This window comes from Aptenodytes forsteri, unplaced genomic scaffold (genome assembly GCF_000699145.1).
Source record: "Aptenodytes forsteri isolate BGI_AS27 unplaced genomic scaffold, ASM69914v1 Scaffold173, whole genome shotgun sequence".
NCBI lineage: Eukaryota > Metazoa > Chordata > Aves > Sphenisciformes > Spheniscidae > Aptenodytes > Aptenodytes forsteri.
Window position 1 is genome coordinate 1,180,961 of NW_008794449.1, and position 19,457 is coordinate 1,200,417.

Sequence of the window (19,457 nt, forward strand, 5' to 3'; positions counted from 1 at the left end):
TGCTGTCTGGTGAGCAGGGGAGCATCCGGCAGGGTTTTCCAAAACTCAGACTTCTGGTAGTTGAAACAACAGGCTGGCTGCAGCTTGGGGCAAAATCATGTTGTATTGAATATTTCCCTGTTTGGCGTCATTTAAGCCAAAAAGGAAGAAACAAGGTGAGTCGTTTCCCTCCTGCCCTTCAAGCTGATCAGAGCTTCTGCCAAGTAAGGGAGAACTGGAGCAACGGGGCTATGAAATAATGAACAATTAGATAAAGAATGCACTTTTTAATTCTTGTGACTGCTGCACGTGCTGTAAACAACGACTTGAAATGTATATTCCCATTAATAAACAGACAGTTGAGGAATTCAAAATACAGCCCTGAAAGGTTAACATTTCCCTTTAAGTGTGTTTAAATTCATATGCATATCCTTGATGTCTGTTCTGAAGTAGCGAGGTTTGATATAGTGGAAGTATAAATACATCCACTTCCAGTGAGTGATTCTGCAAATCCTATTTTGATAAGGTCTTAAATCTGTTGAGATCAGAGCATAAAATTCTCTTGTACCGTCAGTGCTAGGTGAAAACAGTGCTTGCCAATTTCTTTTTTTATATATATTTTTTATTTGCTCCTTCAGAATTGTAAGATACAGCAGTAAATCTTTGCTAGCTAGTAAATATATATGGTTATTAGATGTACAGAATTTAAATGCAAATTGGGCCAAATTGAACTGTGATGTAAGTGTGTGTGTGAAGCCAAACTGACAAAAGAAGAGCTTCATACTGTTCACTCTGTGTCAAGGTTCAAGTTTATTATTGAGTAAATGGTCATATCCCTTTTAATGATTGCTGCAATCTATCTACCTGTCTTGTCTCTTTAAGACCTTGATGTGAATGTTCTGCAAGAAGTTGTTATGTGCAGGATAACAATATGTTTTCTAGGGCAGAAGTAAATCCAATATAATGTTCTTCATCATAGTATTGTTTCCTACATTGTTTCCTTTGGTGATTCATAGGCATTTCACTGCACTGAACCATAAAGGGCTTGTTAATATAATGATTTAATAATATTAAACCTATTTAAAGAAACTCTATGAAAGCAATGTGAATCTGACAAAGATGTTGCCTAAAAGTATAATGGTGAAAATTTGTAAGTGTGAGTCTTTGAATTGGTGCGGTAATCTGGTTTGAGTGTGGTACCATCAAATGAGTCTAGGTAGAGATCGAGCTGAAATGTTCCTTCCCACACCTACCCCCACCCACCGCAAAAAAACCTCAACCATGCAATAAAAAAATAAATAATAAAAAGACTTTCCAATGAACAGAAGCCTTGGTAAAGATATTTCTGCCTTTGTTCAAATGTAACTAATATTGGCTGAAGACCTGAGGCTCCTCAAACTGGAAAACTAGGTATTTTGAGAATTGAAAATCAAAGGAGAGTTTTTGTTATTTTCAAGTAATGAGATAGTACGATTCTTGTTTCTTCAGCAGAAAATGAAGGACGTGTATTTTTCTGGGTTTTACTCCAGGATATAAAACACAATCTTCCTCAAATGTGCCCCTGCTAGTTGCTTTTGTGTTGAATTTATCCACGCGGTACAGCTTGGAATATACACACTGTTCTTTTCACTTGTACTATCCATTTTTATGACATAGGTATTTAAGTCTTTCAAAAATGTTTGATCCCCAAACAGTCACCTCTTGGTTTTGTTGTTTTTTCTGTCGTCATCGCTTTAGATATCTATTCTCTGAAGACTATATCTGAGTGGAAATGCGCTCTGGAAAAATCCCTTAATGATGCAGCAAATTTTCCTCTTCCAATGGAAGTGTTCAAGGTAAAAGATGCACGTTTTTCCTTCACTTACAGAACCCACGATGAATAAATATCATGCAGTGTTTAGTGGCTTATGTTATACTTTTGCAGGAAAGGCCGTTGCTCTAATACATCACCGTGAAAGGTCACAAGTGAGATGTTTGTATAAAATGCAGTTTTATGTGCGGACTTTCCATTCTGAGAACTAATTTCTTGTGGTCAGTGTTTTATAGGGGCTAGGGGTGATCAGCACTGATTTCTCCAACGTTATTTTTAATGTGTCTTATTCTGTCAGACCTGTGCAAAGGCGTCGTATACAACCGTGAAGATGCAGGGCTACGAATATGAAAGTTGCCATCAACTAGCCACCTTTCTGTGAGCCCTGCACCAAAATTTTCAGCTGATCATGAGCCACAAGGCAGAAAAACCTCCTTCAGGGACCTATAGTGGAAGTGGAAGATAATTTTGCTCCCACGTCTTCTTTTTTTTCCCCTCATTCTGTTTTTTAATAGAGATGTGCTTCAGCCCTGAGGCACCAGCTTTAATTTCCCGTCCAAATCTTCACTGCTGTTAATCATGACGGCTCCAGATAATCCTGATTTCTAGCTGTGCCCGTCTGGTTTCTAACAGTTACATCCTTGCTGCGGTGCGATGGGCAGTGTGGCCATGGGTGCGAGGGGATGCTCAGGGAGGTGTGTGCCCTGTCTCCGGTGTCACCTCCTGCTTGGGGACCTGGTGGACCATGGTGCCCTCCTCACCACCGTTCCTGGCTCATCCAGCCTGGAGACCCTCTGGGTTCTTTCCCTGCCCATAAGCAACATTGCACTGGGACACCCCAAAACACCTATGCAATTGGAAGAAGGCACCCACCATGCCCCATCCTGGCTGACATGCCACGAAACCCTGGTGCCACCTTCACCCTTTCTGCAGGGATGTGGCAGCAGCTTCCCATGAGGAATCCAGGCTCCTCGCCCAGCTGAGATGCACTTGGATTAGCAACATTAATTTGGGAAAGCTTTGCTAATGGCCCAGGCAGTGGCTCATTTGCTTGCAATGTGAAAGCTGTGCTAGGTTGGGAGAAGTGGGAAGATTTGTGCGTTGGCCTTCGGCACGAACATGGGTTTGAGAAGCCCCGTGTTGTTATGGAAGTGGCGTGCAGAGAGTTTTCATTCTTTGCCATTTATTTCATACAACGTTTCAATCCACCAACTCTATTAAAGTTTGCATTTGCCGTTTCAACATCAAAAATGCATTGTGTGGGGCAGTGATTAAATCACAATAGGGAATGCCTAATGTGTAAATTTTATTCCTGTCTATATGAAAGAGTGAAGAATGTTTTTGATGAGGCTCATAAAACACCCTTTTTTTTTTTTTTAAAGTTTATAACTAACAGCTGTTTTGCTGCCTCTTCTCAGCATGCCAGACTTATACCCGCTTATTTAATTATTGCATGAGGGTCATAAATTTAAATTCAGCAGATCCTAGTTGCCGTGCCATGCGGTTGGAGCTTGCAAAGATGTTCCTCTTGGAAGACAATGCAAAACAGTGGAATGCTTGAATGGTCCAAGAGGAGAGTTACTTTGGGGCCAAATGTGACAAAAAGGCAGGATTAGGTCAATAAGGCTTCTTTATTTGTAATGTGAAAGCTGAGCACAAGGTGAGCTGAATTCAGTGTCCGGTGTTATCTAAGCCCCTGGTTCTGGTGCTGGGAAGGCAAGAGGCTGAATAAATTGTGTGTGGGCATCACTTTATTCTACCCATTTAGGGTGAAAAAAACCCATCTTGTGCCTCTTAATTAAGGAGAGAAATATGAGAACTTGTCCGTGCCTGTGAGCATGTCTTCCTCTAGTAATGACTTAAACATGAGTTAAGGAGAGGCTTTAGGAGACTATGGAGAGTACACTTGTCTGATCTTACAAGATAAGCCAATATTTATGTGTGGGACCTTCAAGGAGAATCCCAGATCCCAGCAAAAAGTGTTGAATCCAAGGATGTCTTTTTTTATTTTTTTTTTAAATTTTTTTTTAAATTTTTTTGCAAACCCGGCACGGAAATAATGTCTCTACATGGTGCCTGGGGCTCCGTGCTACTGTAACTGTCATGTGTTAGATGAGATATAAAACACAGGGTTTGACAGCTGGCAACTGTTAAAGATCTCCTGGAAAGCTGGAAGTGTTTACTTTGGCGGAAATGGTAAACTGCACACCGAGCAATTATATTCCACATTTTCCACGTTTCCCTACAGAAATCCATCACTGAGGAGGGCATAAGTGTGTGCTCGCTCTACAGACGTGAGCGGTCCCTAGGGTGAGCGTGTGCACATTTGGCTGGATTACGACTCAAATGATTGTTGTCCTTGGAGCTGCGCACGACTGTGGGCAGTGTCAGTCATGCGCCATCAAACTGGTCCCAGGCGGTGGTGCTGGGAAAGCAGATGCGCATTTGTAGTGCGAGAAGTGGCTCCTCTTATGGGTCTGTCAGCCCGTTGTTGCTGTCGGTGGTTTTGGTGTCATAGGGTTGGGTTCTGCCTGAGACCTCATGAGCCATGGATTTGAGCCTGAATTATCAGCGCTCAGAAGTGTGGCAGAGCTGAACTTGCGTGTGGTGGTCTTCGGCAGCAGATCCAAAAATCCTTTGCAAAAGCGTAGCCCTGATCCCCTCTCGGCATCCAAAGAGAGGGCACCAGCCACCAGACCACATGAGCTGGTTGCAAAAATCAGGGGGAAGGCTGCAAACAGGATCTTCTTTTTTTTTTTTTTTCTTCCTGGTGCTATTTTACACTTGGCTGTATGTTGAAAGTGTTTGTAAAATGCTTTAGGATCCTTTGAGAAGGAACGTGACGTTCAACTGCCAAAAAATGCTGCTATTATATAGCTACTAAACATAATGTTTTGCAAACTGCGCATCCTGGAATAATTTTTTTCTTCACAAAAGCTTTTTGCAACATACCCGCTATTTTGTCATTCCGTTCTTACCAGAAAACATGTTGATCCTTAAAGAAAACTAAATACGTACAGGATTTTCAAGGGTGTTTGAATGGTTTAGGAGAACAAATCCTTCTGAAAGGCCACACCCCAAGGAGATGTGTCCTTTGCTGTTTCTGCTCTGATTTCAGGGTGCTGTAGAGATCCCCCATGCTTGGCTAGGTACCGGTCATAAACGATGGCTTAGGCTTCAGAGGACACCTGAGAAAATGGCCAGGGCTTTCGGTATGAATAAGGGTGGTCGAACTGTTAGTGGGGCCTGATTTCAAGTTAAGTGTGACAATATCAGTGGTTTGCTTCAGTGATGGCATTGCTGGTGCTCTCTAAGAGAGAGCCTTGTATCAGAAAGCCAGACTCCAAACACAGCACCTTCTAGCCCTAATATTTATGAATCAATGCATTTTTTAGAGTTAAAGCCCTGTAGCTTGGTTAAGATGAATGCTGGACATAGATTATGGGATTTAGTTTCCTAGAGAGAGGCAGATAGCATCCTGGGGATCTTCTCTGACATCACAGTATGCTCCCCCTGGTCTCCTGTGCTGTATCTGTGGGTCCCATGCGGATGTCATGGATCCTTGGGTGTCTTTCAGCTCACCCTAGACACTTCTCTTTGGGCAACTATATCCTACCCAGGACTTGGGGTGCTCATCATCTCTCCACAGATGTTGCATATGGGCATCCTATTCCCAATTCCCTCCGATTGCTATAAAGTGGGTCCTGATGACTGGCTTGGATAGAGGTATCACCAGCCGCATCCCTAACCCAAACTCTGTTAAACTGCTCGAAGAGCACAGAGGCTTAGGAGGGAGAGGTGTTAGCTAAGACAGGTGGCAGTTCCTAATTTATAGCCTTTGGTCCCCTTCCTCTTGTCTCCACCCTTCTGGTCCTCCTTTCCTAAAGCTGTCGTCGTTTTTTTCCAGCTCGAAATTGTTGTGTCTCTGGCAAAAAAAGCTCTACACTCTGCCCAGCCCAGTGTGCCCCTATTTCTAACTGGAGCTTTTGGATGTTTCCTTTAATCAGTAATAGTATTAATTAATGGTAAGACTAATGATGTGGAGGGAATGAGTTGGGACAAATCTCTCCTAAGGAGAGTGATGGAGGGACCACCCATCACCCAGGCAAGAGCTGCCCCCTGAAATTCAGGACAGAGTGGTGGTTCTAGTTCTAAACTCAAAAGTATGAAGACAAATATTAAACAGGACTCCTTCCCCCCTCTAAAATATAATTTTTCCATCAGATGAATTGTGCATTTTAATTATATGAGTAAGATGGACTATTTCTCCAAGACTTTGATTTTTATTTTTTTTTTTTTTTTAAAAAGGAGGACAACGTGTCTCAAAAGTTAATAAACCCTTTGGGTGTTTTAGAGTGTTTTCTTCCATTATTTGGTATTCTGGAGGAGTTTAAGTATAAGATAGAGAAACCCAAGGGTTACTTTCTGCTCAGAGACAATCCTGACCTGAGTGGATGAATAGACTTGAAGTCCAACAGGGTTTTTCTGTCTTCAGCCCCCCTAATAGATGGGCACGTGCTGATGCAGTAGTTTAAAACGGACGTGCTTTTGGTTTCACTTGGAAGCCAAATCCCAACATAAGCAATCCCCAGCCCCTTCATGCACTGATGGCTTGGCCGGCCCTCGTTGCGCACGCTGTGCTTTAATAACCCGTGAGTCGCCATGTTGTTTGCAGGCTGCCAGATTATTTATACTCCATCTGTTCTTTCCCATCCGTAGCACTCACCAGCCCTTCTCCCTGACTGCTGTTTGCCTGGCTGGGAGACGTCCACAGCATCCTGATCCCTCTATTGTTTGGCTGCCTTTTGACCCATTCCCATCTCAGCATGTTAAACCCATTTATCTTTGTAAGACCTAATAACCATCATTAGGAATATTCCGCTAAGGTCCTTGCAAACGTAGCTGCCTTTGCAGCTCTTGGGAGCAAGGATGTCTCCGATATCAAAGGTGCCACTCAGGTGAGATGGAGTCTGTTGGTCCCTCTGTGGACCAGGGAGAAGTTTTAACCTCTCTACAGCTCCCTCCTGACCATGGGCTTTGCAAGGAAGCGGGTGAGGAGAGCAATCCAAGGAGGTGAATGAAGCCAAGCCCTGTCTGAGATGTCCCAAGGGTCTGGTTGGAGGCAGCACCGTATGAAAGTCAGGGTTGGAAGAGAAATGCTGGAGACAGTTCAAGCAAAGCAGATGGGCTGAGTGGGAACCGGGTCCCTTACCCTTCCTCGTCCCTCTGGCTGTATGTTTAGCACATGTGGTTTTCTTTCTCCACTACATGCCGAGGTCTCTCAGGATGGTGAGAGGTTAGCAGAAGGGCCTGATCCAGTTTACTTAGTGCATCCAGGCTCGGTCTGGGGGAGTTTGTGCATGACAACCTGAGCTCTTGCCTCCCGCATCCTTGGGCATGGCAATGTTTTCCATGAGAGGGGCTAATGTGCACCTACAACCAGAGTCTGCTCCCATGTAGGGGGTGGGTGATACCTAAAAGACATCCATCTAAAGTTGGATGATTTTTCTGAAAGAAAGCAAGACAGCTCTGGTCCATAGCTGTTTTGCAGGGTGGTTGCAGCCCACAGCGTACACTGAATTTGTTCTGATCCTCTAAAGAATTCCCATTGATTTCTCAGTAGCGATTACTGCCATGACGTTACTGAGGGCAGACTCGCTCCAAACAAGTGCCTATGAGGACTCAGTCCCTCTTCACAGCTGAGATACTTATTTAGGGGTGTGAAAAGAGACGCTGATGGTTTCATTTTGAGCACTCAAGTTGGTGTTCCCACCTGTGTTTTCCTTTCCACTTGACTTTCCCACCTGTGAAATGGGACCCATGCGTGTGACCCATGCAACAAGGATTCGTTAGAGAATGCTTGTGGAGTGGTGTGGCAGTCCTGAATGCTGTAAGACGTTAAAAAAAAAACCCAACAAACAAACACAAAACCCCCTGAGTGGATGCATATCTGTCTCTTTTACCTCTGCTGCCCGTGCTTCCACCGCCCAGGCAAATCAAAGCAGGCGCTGCGTAGGAGGGGATCTTTGCCCTAATGCCATCTGCGGCGGGCCGAGCCATACGGAGAAGGTGTATTTGGATTTAGACCGGCTACTCTGCGATGTTGCTGTTTCTATGGTAACTATTTTTTATTCAACAAGAGGAGCTTAAAATCTGTAGGGCTAAATTCGATCCTAGGCAGAAGCATCTGCAGTTTTTAAGGGGCTCTTCAGTAGGTGCAGTTTGTAGCTGGCTCTCGTGCTCATTACTTCAGGGTCACGGTATCTCTAAAGCCTCCTTCCCGGCAAGCTTTCCTCTTCATCCCACCCCACATCTCTACATTTTGGTCTTCCTGTGACTGCACTTGTCAAACCGAGGTACAATTTGCTCGTGTTGTGTCTTACCGGGGGATTTTTGTCTCCCTGCAGAGAGTGTGTCTTTAGGGAAAATTGCTCCGTGTTTAGCGAAGGAAGTTGATGAATTGCAAACAAGGCTGATTCATCTGCAAATAATGCAGAGGATTGCATTTGGGAGGGTTTCTTTCTTTATTTTTTTTTTCCTCAATGCTATTACTGTATGTGACTGGTTACCACACGTGAGCTTTGTGATTAAAAAACAAAGATTCCTGTAGAGGCGGTTTAACCACTGCTATTACTGTGTATGTGACTGGTTACCACACCACACCTTTGTGGCCAGATTCCTGTAGAGGCGGTTTAACCACTGCTATTACTGTGTATGTGACTGGTTACCACACGTGAGCTTTGTGATTAAAATTAGGCTATTAGAAGCAGCCAGTTTCTTGGAGAATTAGGGAAAACACTGGGGGAAGCGATTTCTTTGAAGACAAAAACTGCATCAAATAATATGTTTCCAGTCATACCAGATGGGGCCCACTTCTTCTGCGTCTTTTAGTAGGGTACACCAGGAGAGATGTGACTGAAGGCAATAGCATTTCACACTGTTACAGTTGGTGAGGATTAAAGGAGGTTCAGGTCTATCGTATATTGAGTGCCCAGTGTTTCTAATCAGCCTCTCAACTTTGCAACTTTTCAGCATTCAGACTTAGTTCTGAATTTTGCACAAAGTTGCAGTCTTATAATTGGTGTGAATCTGACTATCCTGGACCAAAAGAGCCCTGACTTTCAGGGTATTTGAAAATGAGAGTTCAAATTAGAGCCTTTTCCTCTTATTTACACACTGTGTAAGCTGCTGGGTTTAAAATGAGATGACTCCAGTATTGTATCTTGAGCAGAATGGGCTAAAAATGAGCATTTCACAATCTGAAGGCGATGCCCTTCCTTGGATTTGTGGACACAGCTAGAGCAACCAGCCCATAGCACGGCTTCCCTGAACGTCACGGGCAAAAGCAGCTTAGCCAAGTCCCCCTGCTCTATCTGCATTACCCAGTGCACTGTAAAATGACCTGAGCTCCACCCTTTGGTGGCCAGAACATTGCTGTGACATGGACAAATTTGAGTTTATTTACACTTAGATGACATTTGTTGAGTAGAAATACTCAGAAGCCAGATTTAGCAAGGTATTTAGGCACCAGAAAGGGCAAATTACTACGATGGTTTTGAAGTATATCTTTTTGAATTCAAGACCTAAAGCCAATGCTTAGTGACGTTATTATTAGGACTTAAGCATGTCACCCGCACAGGTACTTCCCTAAAGCCTGTCTGCATCCTTAAGAGTCTGAATACTTTTGTAAATCTGTTTGTGGGTCTCTGTTGGAATGACATTTAGGCTCCCAAGTCACCTGACATTTTTGAAACCTGCACTGCTAGTGGCTCATTAGCTATGAAGGAGAAAATTATGCGGCTATCTCAGTACCTAAAGAAGAGGGTTGGGAGTTAGGAGCCTGGTTCTCCTCCCGGCACCATTGTTGGCCTGTTGTTTGACCTTCAGATGTTTCAGCTTTCAGCCCTGCAGGTGATGCTGGTTGCAGTGAAGTGTTGCAAAGCCCATCAGTATTTTTGCAGAAGCGTTGCAGAAACACATGCCGTACGGAGATGGAGATAATGATGCAGATGCGTATCAAAGCGGGGCTGTCTTTCAGGTGGCCCGGAGGGTCACAGCCTGTGCACGCTAGCAAATTTGCAAATGCATACTGCTCTAAAACTGTGAGTGTGGGGCTGGGTTTAATTGCTTCTTGGGGTTTGTAGTGAGAGCTGTGACAGCCCTGGCTTTTGCCAGTGGGTTTGGGCTGTAAGTGACAGACGTTCATTCAGCGGAGGGTTATGCAATTTTCCATTCATTACCTGTGAGCACCGTCGCAGGCTGTAATCCATCATGTTAGAGATTGTGACCCTTCGAATGAGCGACTGTGGTGCTCGTACGGCGTTAATTCATTGTACTTTCCGTGGTATGATTTTTCACTTCGCTGTAAGGGACTCTTCTGCATCCTTGTGGATTGTCGATCCTTAGCTGCTCTCCAGCAGTCAGAGGGTATTTCCATCACCCACTCAGGGCTTGTGAACCCCGGGACAAGCAATCTGCTGGTGTAAATCCATGTGGTCAGTGGGGGCTGCTCCTGGGAAGCATTGCCCATCAGTAGGAGTAAAGGTTCACCATGCACAAGGCTATAAAATGCTCCAACTGGTCAAAAATATTCTGCCTATTCATCTCCATTTCAAGGAAAATTGAAACTCACTTGGAGAAGTTGCTAGAAAATAATGGCTGGTGACATCCTCATAGGTGGCTTTGAACGCCGTGAAATAGCGGTAAAGGGTTGGATTCTGCCACCCGTAATCATTTCAGGCATTTCTTTTGCTCGGCTGCGGAGCCTGGCGGGGACCAGGGGAACGTCTCACTCCTCCAGTCCTCTTCTTGTAGCTGCTTTTATTTAACAGGCATCTTTCCTGTCAATGTGAATAAAGGGAGGAGAGTGCAGTTCATTATCCAGTGTATCACTTTGAGTCTAATACTAATTAAAAGCTTTGCCTTCACTTCTGTTGAACCTATTCTTAGAAATTATGTAAATTAATTGGAGTTTTGAAGAGGAGCATATGCCAAATCCTAAGTAATTCCCTGCTGGCTGAGGCAGCTCTAGCACTGGAACCAGAGAACGGCATCAGGATCTTTTTTTTTCCTTTTGTGGCTGCAAAAATCTAAGGCTGCTTCAGTAAATTTTGATGCCTCTCTTTAGCAAATATACGAGAGAGATCAAATATCCAGACCCTGACCATTTGCCAGAGAGGTACAATACAAAGGCTTTTTCTCCATGAAAGCTTTTCTGTCTCAAAAATGACATTTAACACAGACAAGCTTTTTACTTCCGCAGCCCTTCTCCAAACAAATGTACGTTCCTGCTTCAAAGAGGATTTGGACCCTCAAAAGGGAGACATATCTGAGATCCCACGAACTCCCCTTGCGAGTTCACTCTTGCTATTAATTTAATGGGGAAGATATTTGCATGCTATGCTGAATGAGAAGGGAGATTTGATCCTAAGGTACATAGTGTGTGGAGAAAAGGGGATATACTTTTGAAGTAAAATAGCTTTAAATGTTTTTAGCTTCCCCCCCCCACACCTGATTTTTTTTCCCTTTGAAAAAGGCCAAAACAAATAGAAGGAGAAGAACTAAAGAAACAGATTCAAATAAAAATGAGAAGCAATATGGTTTGGTCTCGATATATTTTGGTCTCAGTCAACAAATCACTTAAAGTTGATGAAACTACTTGCATGTTTAAAGATAAACATGATTACGTACTTTGGTGGATCTTGGCTTGTTATGTATTGAAGCTGGGTACGAGCGTGAATTGAATCCTGGAGCTTTTGATGGGAAGATGCTGCAGTGTAAGCTTACTTCCAGATGTACATTTTGCAAAGTTGCCTTTTCTTTACAACCTCACCCTAGGGATTGAGAGACGCCGGGTGTGGATCCTCATGCAGGAGGAGGCAGCCCTCCAGTCCAGACGCTTTTTGCCTTTGGAGATTTGAAGTTCAGTGCTGGCGAGGTCTGATTTTTACAGCCGTCATCTTTTCCCAGCGGAAGCCTTTTCAGTAGTAAAGATGGCAATCTTGATAACCTGTCTGTCCGATGCATCCCTGGTACGATGCAACCTCTATGTACAAAGAGCCAGATTCTCTTCCCCAGTTCAGACTTCTATTCGACGAACCATTCTCTGTGTAAAGCTGCTAGAAATGGGTCTCCTGTCTCTCTGGGCTTTAGTGATACGGCAGTGACCGCCAGCAAGTGCAAGTATGGCTGATGGTTATGCTACACTGCAGGATGCCCAAACTCTTGAATGTCTGCTGCTTCTCCAGCCATTAGTTCACTGGGCCATTATTGGTAAATCTTCCTCAGTTTCCCCATCAGCATATACTTCTCCTGCTGTGAGACTAAATCCATTACGATGTTTTTTTGCTTTTTGGTTCTCACATAAAAGGCTCCGTAACATTGCAGGTTGGTAAGATGAAAACAACAATTAGCTGTGGTTGGGGCTTGTAAAAATCCTTATCTCTAATGGCAGCAGGAATGCAAGATCCCAAAATAGAAGTTGTTAAGTCTAGAAGTGAAGGCAGTTCTTGGGAAAAGAAAGCACAATGACATACAACTTCGGATCAATAGAAAATCATTTTAGAACAAGAATACAACATGTAGCAATGAATGTAGATGGGAATGACATTGCTAACCACTTATTAGATAGCAAGCTTTCTGCATGTATTTTGGAGTCGTTTGTATGTGTGTGTTAAATATAACATCATCTTTTTTTATGCTTGTATTAGCTAATGCACAGATGGTTTAGAAATACTGTAGGACATTTTTATTGAATGAACACAAAATATGGTAATTACTCTGGAATTAGGATGCCAACTTGTACACCTATTAGGCAGGGATCATGAGAGATGGACTAATTTGATAGATGTTAAACACTAAACTGGTGGCAAATCAGGGAGTTGAACCTGGGTTGCTTCTGAGTTTCGGGACTGCATCCTGCTGCCATCCCCAAAGCTGCTGTGTGCAACCCTGTGGGTGCAGCCAGGTTTGATCCTGGGTGAAAGTGTTGTGGTGGGCATATACTTCAACACAGTTACATGTTTCCCACCAACATGTTCTCTTGTTGCCCACATTTTGGGTCCGAGTTCATTGTCTGGGCCTTAGTCCACCTCTAGTCTCCTGGCTGGAGAAAAGACCTTGCCATCTTGCAGTACATGGAAACCAGCCCAGGTCCTTATTTTGGTGGCCTGCAGGAGCTGGACATCCATCAGGGTAAATCAGGGCCATCCTGAGCTGTTGGCACCCATTCTGTACGTTACCCTGGAGGACCTCAAGTTGAGTCCTGACACCTCTGGACCTTTGGTTGCTCTCAGATGGTAGTGGCTGTCAGAGGTGAAGAGGTTCTGCCCAGGGGAGATTTTCAAGTAGCCATTTCTCAGACAGGTCCTCATTTTAGTGAGCGCAATCTCCTTGTTGACCGAGTTCAAGTTAGGTGCTGCTGCTGAGATGGATGCACATTGTGCTTTAGATATGATGGGCTTGGTCCTGCCCATCCTGTCCTCTGGGAGTGAGGCTGTCCCCTCTCCTTCTGTGATCGGGTTGGCATGAAAGGAACATAGGACCAGGAGTGCCCAGTTGGAGCTGGAAGTCAATCTGGTAATCAGCTAAGTGACAAAACCCACATTTAAAATAGATTTTCAAATGTATCAACCCCTCCTTGGCGGATGGCGCTGACACACTGTGTTCCTCTTCCCTGTCTCTTCCCCCAGGACCATGCTGATTTGCGAAACCACTTCTTCGCTGTGGGCATGAAGCTGGAGGTGGTGAATGTGAGGGAGCCATTTCATATCTGTCCTGCATCAGTGACCACGGTGAGCTCCCAGAAGGGAGGGATGAAAAGAGCCTGATTAGGAACCTCTTGCTGATTTCCACCACATTTAGGAAAACTCAAGAGTGGTACTTCATTGGCTGGAGAACACATTAAGAAATATGTTTAAAATCTATGGATATTCCTAATTAATGATTTGTTTCTTTCCGACAAGCATCACCAGCTGACTATATGCATTTAGATCTAATGGGGATAAGCATGTCCATCTACCACTTCCATGCAAAAAAAAAAAGGAATCCCTCTTTTATCTCTGTCTCCCCTCCATGCATGTGTATTTTCCTTGCACATCTGGGAAACCTTTTGAAATAAAACAGCTGGATGGAGGCAGTACCTGGATATTTAATCTACACTCTCAAAGGCAAGAGAGAGGAGGGCTGTGGGGTCTCCAGGATCGCCTCCAGTCCCTGCTCAGCTTTGGGCACACTGAGTGACCCTGAACCCCAGGACTTTCCCTTGCCTCAGTTTACCAATCTCTAAGACTCAAGCTTTGATCTCTTTGGTAGAAACACTTTGATGAGAAGTGTTAGGTGAGAGCAGGTTATTTTCAGGAGTAGTTTGATTCCAGGGCCTGGCTGTTTCACCTTTCCACGTTACCTAATGTTACAGGAAATTTAACTTCTGATTTTGTTTTGTTCTTTTTCACCCCTTAGGTTTTTAACAATCATTATTTACAAGTGACCATTGATGACTTGAGACCTGAACCCAGCAAAATCTCAATGCTTTGCCATGCGGATTCCTTAGGGATCTTGCCAATACAGTGGTGCCTTAAAAACGGAGTCAATCTCACACCTCCCAAGGGTTCGTATTCCTTCACGGTGATTTGCAGGTTTCCTCTGAAGGAAGTCTGCTTGTTATTATTGCTTTTAAGACCACGATGCTGTTCGCTGCAGAGCATCACCCTGAGTATCTCGAGCCAGAGTAGCTCTCTTGAGTCACTGGGGCTGTTCTGGCTCATACCACCCCATGAACATCTCTGCAAACGCATCTTGCCGGTGGATTGATGTCTGTGTGCTTTGTAGTCTGAAGCAGGCTGCACCAAAGCCTAGTGAATTCCTGTAAAATGCATCTTAGTGATGCTTCGTGTGTGTAGAGAGCAAAAGAAGCCTTAAAAGTCATATAATACCAGAGGCAAAACAGGCAGTTCCACTACAGCATCCACATTGGTACAACGCTGAGCCCAAGGAAAGCTCCTAAATCTAAATGTCTTCTGTATTGAAATCACCTTGTGCCCCACCAGCTAAACTCACAGCTGCCTGCCCAGGAGCGTGTAGGCATTTCCTTAGCTGTCTCAAAAAATCCCAGGCGAGGGCAAATTGCGAGCAGTGTTCAGGTCAGAGCCAGGAGAAACAGCCTCCAACCGTGCTATTTCCCAACGTCGTAGCAGTGCAGTTAATTACTTGCAATTTCAGACAACCACCTGCGGTGCCCTAGCAATATTTCTTCGCTTACAAAATGTGTTGATTCTCTGGAATTTTAGGTTTTTGAAGCTGGCCGGGATGTTGACCCTTTGCCAAAAACTGGTGTTGCTTGGGAGAAAAAGAAATGCCTCAAAAAAAAAAAACAAACCTACTAAGTTTTGCACACACAGATTTGTCTTAATTTTGGAAGAAGTACGCTGCTGCCAAACCCAGGGAAGCGAAGGGTTATTCCCTACCAGATTCAGAGTCCTCTTATCCAGAGTGTCTCTTCAGCACGTGTAATTTGAAATTCCCACCAAAGTCCTGGAGTCCTGTGTGTGCAGCTGCATACGGTGCATCCATGATCACTCTGTTGCTTTCACTGAAATAAATGTGCTGTCTGGATGCTTTAGCTCCCTCCTGCTTAAATCCAGGTGTAACGATAATGCCTGTGTAAGCGGTCACTGATATTGGCCAGAAAAGTTGCTAAAAATGAAAGTAAATGGAATGTTTTGGGTTTTCCACCCCAAATTCACATGCAGCTTCCCCCAGGCCAGCTAATTAACTAAAGTAGACCATAGGCCAGACATTTCTCTTTACAGGGTCATGGCCTAATAATTTCCAATCCATGCTGGTACAAAGCCTGTCCGAGATGGTGTTTTAGGGGTCAAGTGCATACAAACTCTCTTTTAGATGCCAGCGTTCTTAGATGTGGCTGTAGCATCTGTCATATGGATATTTCTCAGTGTGGCTGGTAAAGTCTAAGGGGCAAGTAGGTACCTGGTGTGATGTCTGGTGATTGGGGCCCACCTGGGCTCCTGAGAAAGTGTAGGAAGTCTCCCCTCATTCCCCTGATGAAAATAAAGTTTGTTTTCAGCTGTCAGATCAGAAATCCTGGAGGGAAGCCATTAAAAAGGCATAAAGCAAGTGGCAGATAGATGCATGCTATATATTGCCGTGTTTCTTATACGGTGTGTGAGGGCTGCATGCCCAGACTGCATCTTAGCTCCTTTGGTGTCAAAAACCTCTTCCATCAGCAGACACGCTCTTTGAGTCGCTGAAATGTAATCAGACATTGGAATGATTTCTTAAAAAAACCTCCCAAAACCAACAAAAAGCCACAAACCAGCAAAAAAGAAAGCAGAGGGAAAGTGAAAAGCATCCAAACCCCCATTGAGGGAGCCAGTCTTCTCTGATCAGAATAATATCAGCTTTGGATAAAGAAATAACCAGGACTGATCCGAGAGGGCTGCAATGCTGCGAAAGTGAAGGCGGCTGTGGTGTGAGCAGGCTGCTAATGAGCAGGTCTGCAGAAGGAGGAGGAAATCCTACCATTTCCACCCAAATCACTGAACAGCTCTACCTGCCCTGGGGTGTCCAGAATTGCCCCTTCTCGCACGCTCATTTGACCAGCCTCCTGCTTCCCCAGCGCTCACGCATTCCCAACCACCATCGCCCTTAACAGACAATACTTTGGCAATATTTAGTGTTGCCCAAATGGCTCTCCCTGTTGAAAGGCAAGAAGTTCCACGGAGCAAAAGATAACAATGGAAGAAGTCCTTTTATTTTTGTGAAAAGAGTTTCTTTGCTGTATTGTATTTCTTTGCTTGGGTTTTTTCGTTAACTTATTGTTGACGAGGAGGTTTTCTGATTTTAAAATTAACTGATTTTATTTCATCAGAACAGTGTGCCAGGTTGGGGTATTTGGGTTCAGAGTCCTTTATTTCTCTGATATCCTTCCTCTTGCCTTTTTGCCTATCAGGCCTTTGTTGAAGCCAAACATACAGTAGATGAGTCATGAACAGGAGGTGCAAACATTTGCTACTAGAAATAGAGAGCAGTATTTTCCCGTACAGTGCCAAAAATGAATACCCATTTACTGCTGCTGTATAAACATTGAACAAGCACTGTTTATATTTATTAGAGCTGGATTTATAGACCACTTCCTTTTAGAGTAACAATCGTTGTTCCTTTTTATGAGCTATTAAGAGGGGGAAAAACATTTCAGTAGCACTCCTAGTTGTAAGGCTTACTAAGGAAATGCCACTTCCAAAGCCTCCAGTACATTTGTATTGTTATATTTGCTTCTGATTAAACTGCTGGGCTCTTCCATGCTGAAAGTCGAGGTAGAAAACACAATGAGTTTTGACATGTTTGGGGAGCAGCAGGTGAATCACGCAAGCAAAGCTTTGAACGTTATTACTTGGGCTGAGCCTTAAAGGATAACAGTACGTGAATGCCACGTGCTAATGGGGGTACACATTTAGGTTATATCATGATGCACCATGAGAAGGCCGTATACAGGTCCAGGCTTGTTTGAAGCCAGTTCCCGAGTATGCTCCTCTTGGAGTGATCGTCGCTGGGCTGCTGAAGGGAGTTATGGCAAACTCTGTTAGTGCCCTCCCGGGTTTCGTTCCTGCTGAAGTCTGCAGCAAAAGGCCTTCCAGCGATTTCAGCGGTGCGGGGCCAAGCCAACGGGTGGTTGTACGGTGACAACACAGTCAAGTTTTTATACCTCACTGAAACCTTGTCAGTGTGCCTTTTCCATCCACTCTGCCAAAATTTTGTGTAGCTCGCAATTAAGATTTAAAACCCGTCCACGAGGGGTTTAAATCAGAGATGAGAGAACGTGCAGGGTGTGGGCAGGTTTTTGGGTGCCTGAAGGCAACGTGCTCTGGCAGCTGGGGTGGACCCCAGGTGATTTAACGTAGACAACTGTGGCTGTCCCCGCCTGAGCCCATCACCCTAGCTGCTTCTGGAGTCAATGGCGAGCGAGAAGGACTTTCACAGGGCGATTCTGCTCCTTCTGCAGGAGGACAGACAGATCACCTCTAGATCTGCCTGTTTCTCTGTCGAGTCTTTGGGGAACCCAGGGTGACAGGCACAGCTACAGGCGTCTCCACTGCAAAAATCTGTATGCGATCAGATGAATCCCTTTCTGACGTGATGTGCGCTTCTCCTCCTGTTTTCCATTTAATTCTATGAAGCTGAAAAGTATCTGGCAAACAAATAACTGGAGAGCGAAAAGAACATGGAGAAGAAGCAGAACGAAAATACTGTTGTGGAAATTGGTTGTTAAAAAACAGTGCAAGGATATTTTTTTTTCCTATGAAAAATGAACATTCTCTATAAGTAATTACCCTTTTTTACTTCTCTGTGCATGTTTATTTCTAGCGTTCCAATTATTATGCGCTTTGTTGCCCCACAGAGACAGGCATCTTTTAGGATCCTCTCTGCTCAAGGCTTTTTCTCATAAATGTGTTTCTCATGTATGCAATTGTTAGGATTAGAAGTTCATCTTATCCCAGATACTTGCATCTTAGCAGGATGCTTGGGGTTTTATTTTTAAAATTTCTACCTCCTTTTTGGGATCTGGGTGACTGATAGGTGACTCCACTCAGTATTCCAGTCCTTTCTTGCCTACAAAAAGTTTCACAATTTTGACTGTCGTAAATGATTCATTCCCATCTGATCTTGAGTGTCCCTTTTTGACTATCAATGAAAAAGGCGTTAAGGGATGTTCTGTGAAATGAGGCCAGGCCGAGATGCCAAGCAGGGAGATTGAGGGGAGAATTTGGCTTTTAGGTGACTCCTGAAACTTCCCAGTGAGAGTAGTTCTGCAATAATGTTATTAGAGTATTGACAGTATCGTCACAGGGCCCTGGACAGGATTAGCACTCATTGGTTTCAAGCACTGTGAAAATATAGACTAAGAGGCAGACAAAAAAACAACCCAAAAGCAAATAAAAAACCCCCTCTCTGTCCCAAGAGTTTATTGCCTAAATAGCCAGGTGAGAAGAATGGATGAGCAGAGGTCTGTTTTGTCTCTCTGTGGTGGGACTGTTTGAGAGATGCTCATATAAATCAATGTTGCTTCCCTTTTTTTCCTGGAAGCAGAGGCTGAAGGGATCATCTAGCTGCTGAGACTTTAGTCTGGGAGCTGGGAAATCTGCGTTCATTTTCCTGCTCTGCACCAGATTTCTATACAGTCTTGGATAACATGCTTACTGTGATGGGATTCAGCTCACATACGCTGAGCTGCTGGAAAGTCAGTCATGGAGGATACACCCATATCAATGAAGAGAGAGGAGAATTTCTCTCATGCTTCAAAAGAGAGGGTGGGTCAGCTTCTGATTGTGCTGGTCCTCTCCCTGTCCACTGCTGAGGGACCCTTCATGTCCAGCTCCATAACCCCATCTTTTAGATAGCTAAAGGAAGGAAAAAGAAGTCCGTGACTAGCCTCACCTGGAAACTGGGGACAGTAGCACTTCTCGGTAATTATGGGTTTATTAAAGCCTGGAAGATGCTCACAGGAAAGGGAAAATAAGGAAAAGGTGAAATAAAATAAGGAAAAAAGGTGAGGGGTCTGGAGAACAAGTCTGATGAGGAGTGGCTGAGGGAACTGGGGTTGTTTAGCCTGCAGAAAAGGAGGCTGAGGGGAGACCTCATCGCTCTCTACAAC

The 19,457-nt window shown here is 44.2% G+C and overlaps 1 protein-coding gene across 1 annotated transcript in view; it reads left to right on the top strand.

Annotated features, from left to right (window-relative positions):
* The window catches only part of SFMBT2 (Scm-like with four mbt domains 2), a 104,330-nt gene that overhangs the window by 46,099 nt on the left and 38,774 nt on the right, over positions 1–19,457 (top strand). Inside the window, exons 6-8 of the mRNA XM_009290413.1 lie at positions 1,717–1,814; positions 13,480–13,581; positions 14,249–14,396. Coding sequence (XP_009288688.1) covers positions 1,717–1,814; positions 13,480–13,581; positions 14,249–14,396 — 348 coding nt within the window. The remainder of the gene's footprint in view (positions 1–1,716; positions 1,815–13,479; positions 13,582–14,248; positions 14,397–19,457) is intronic.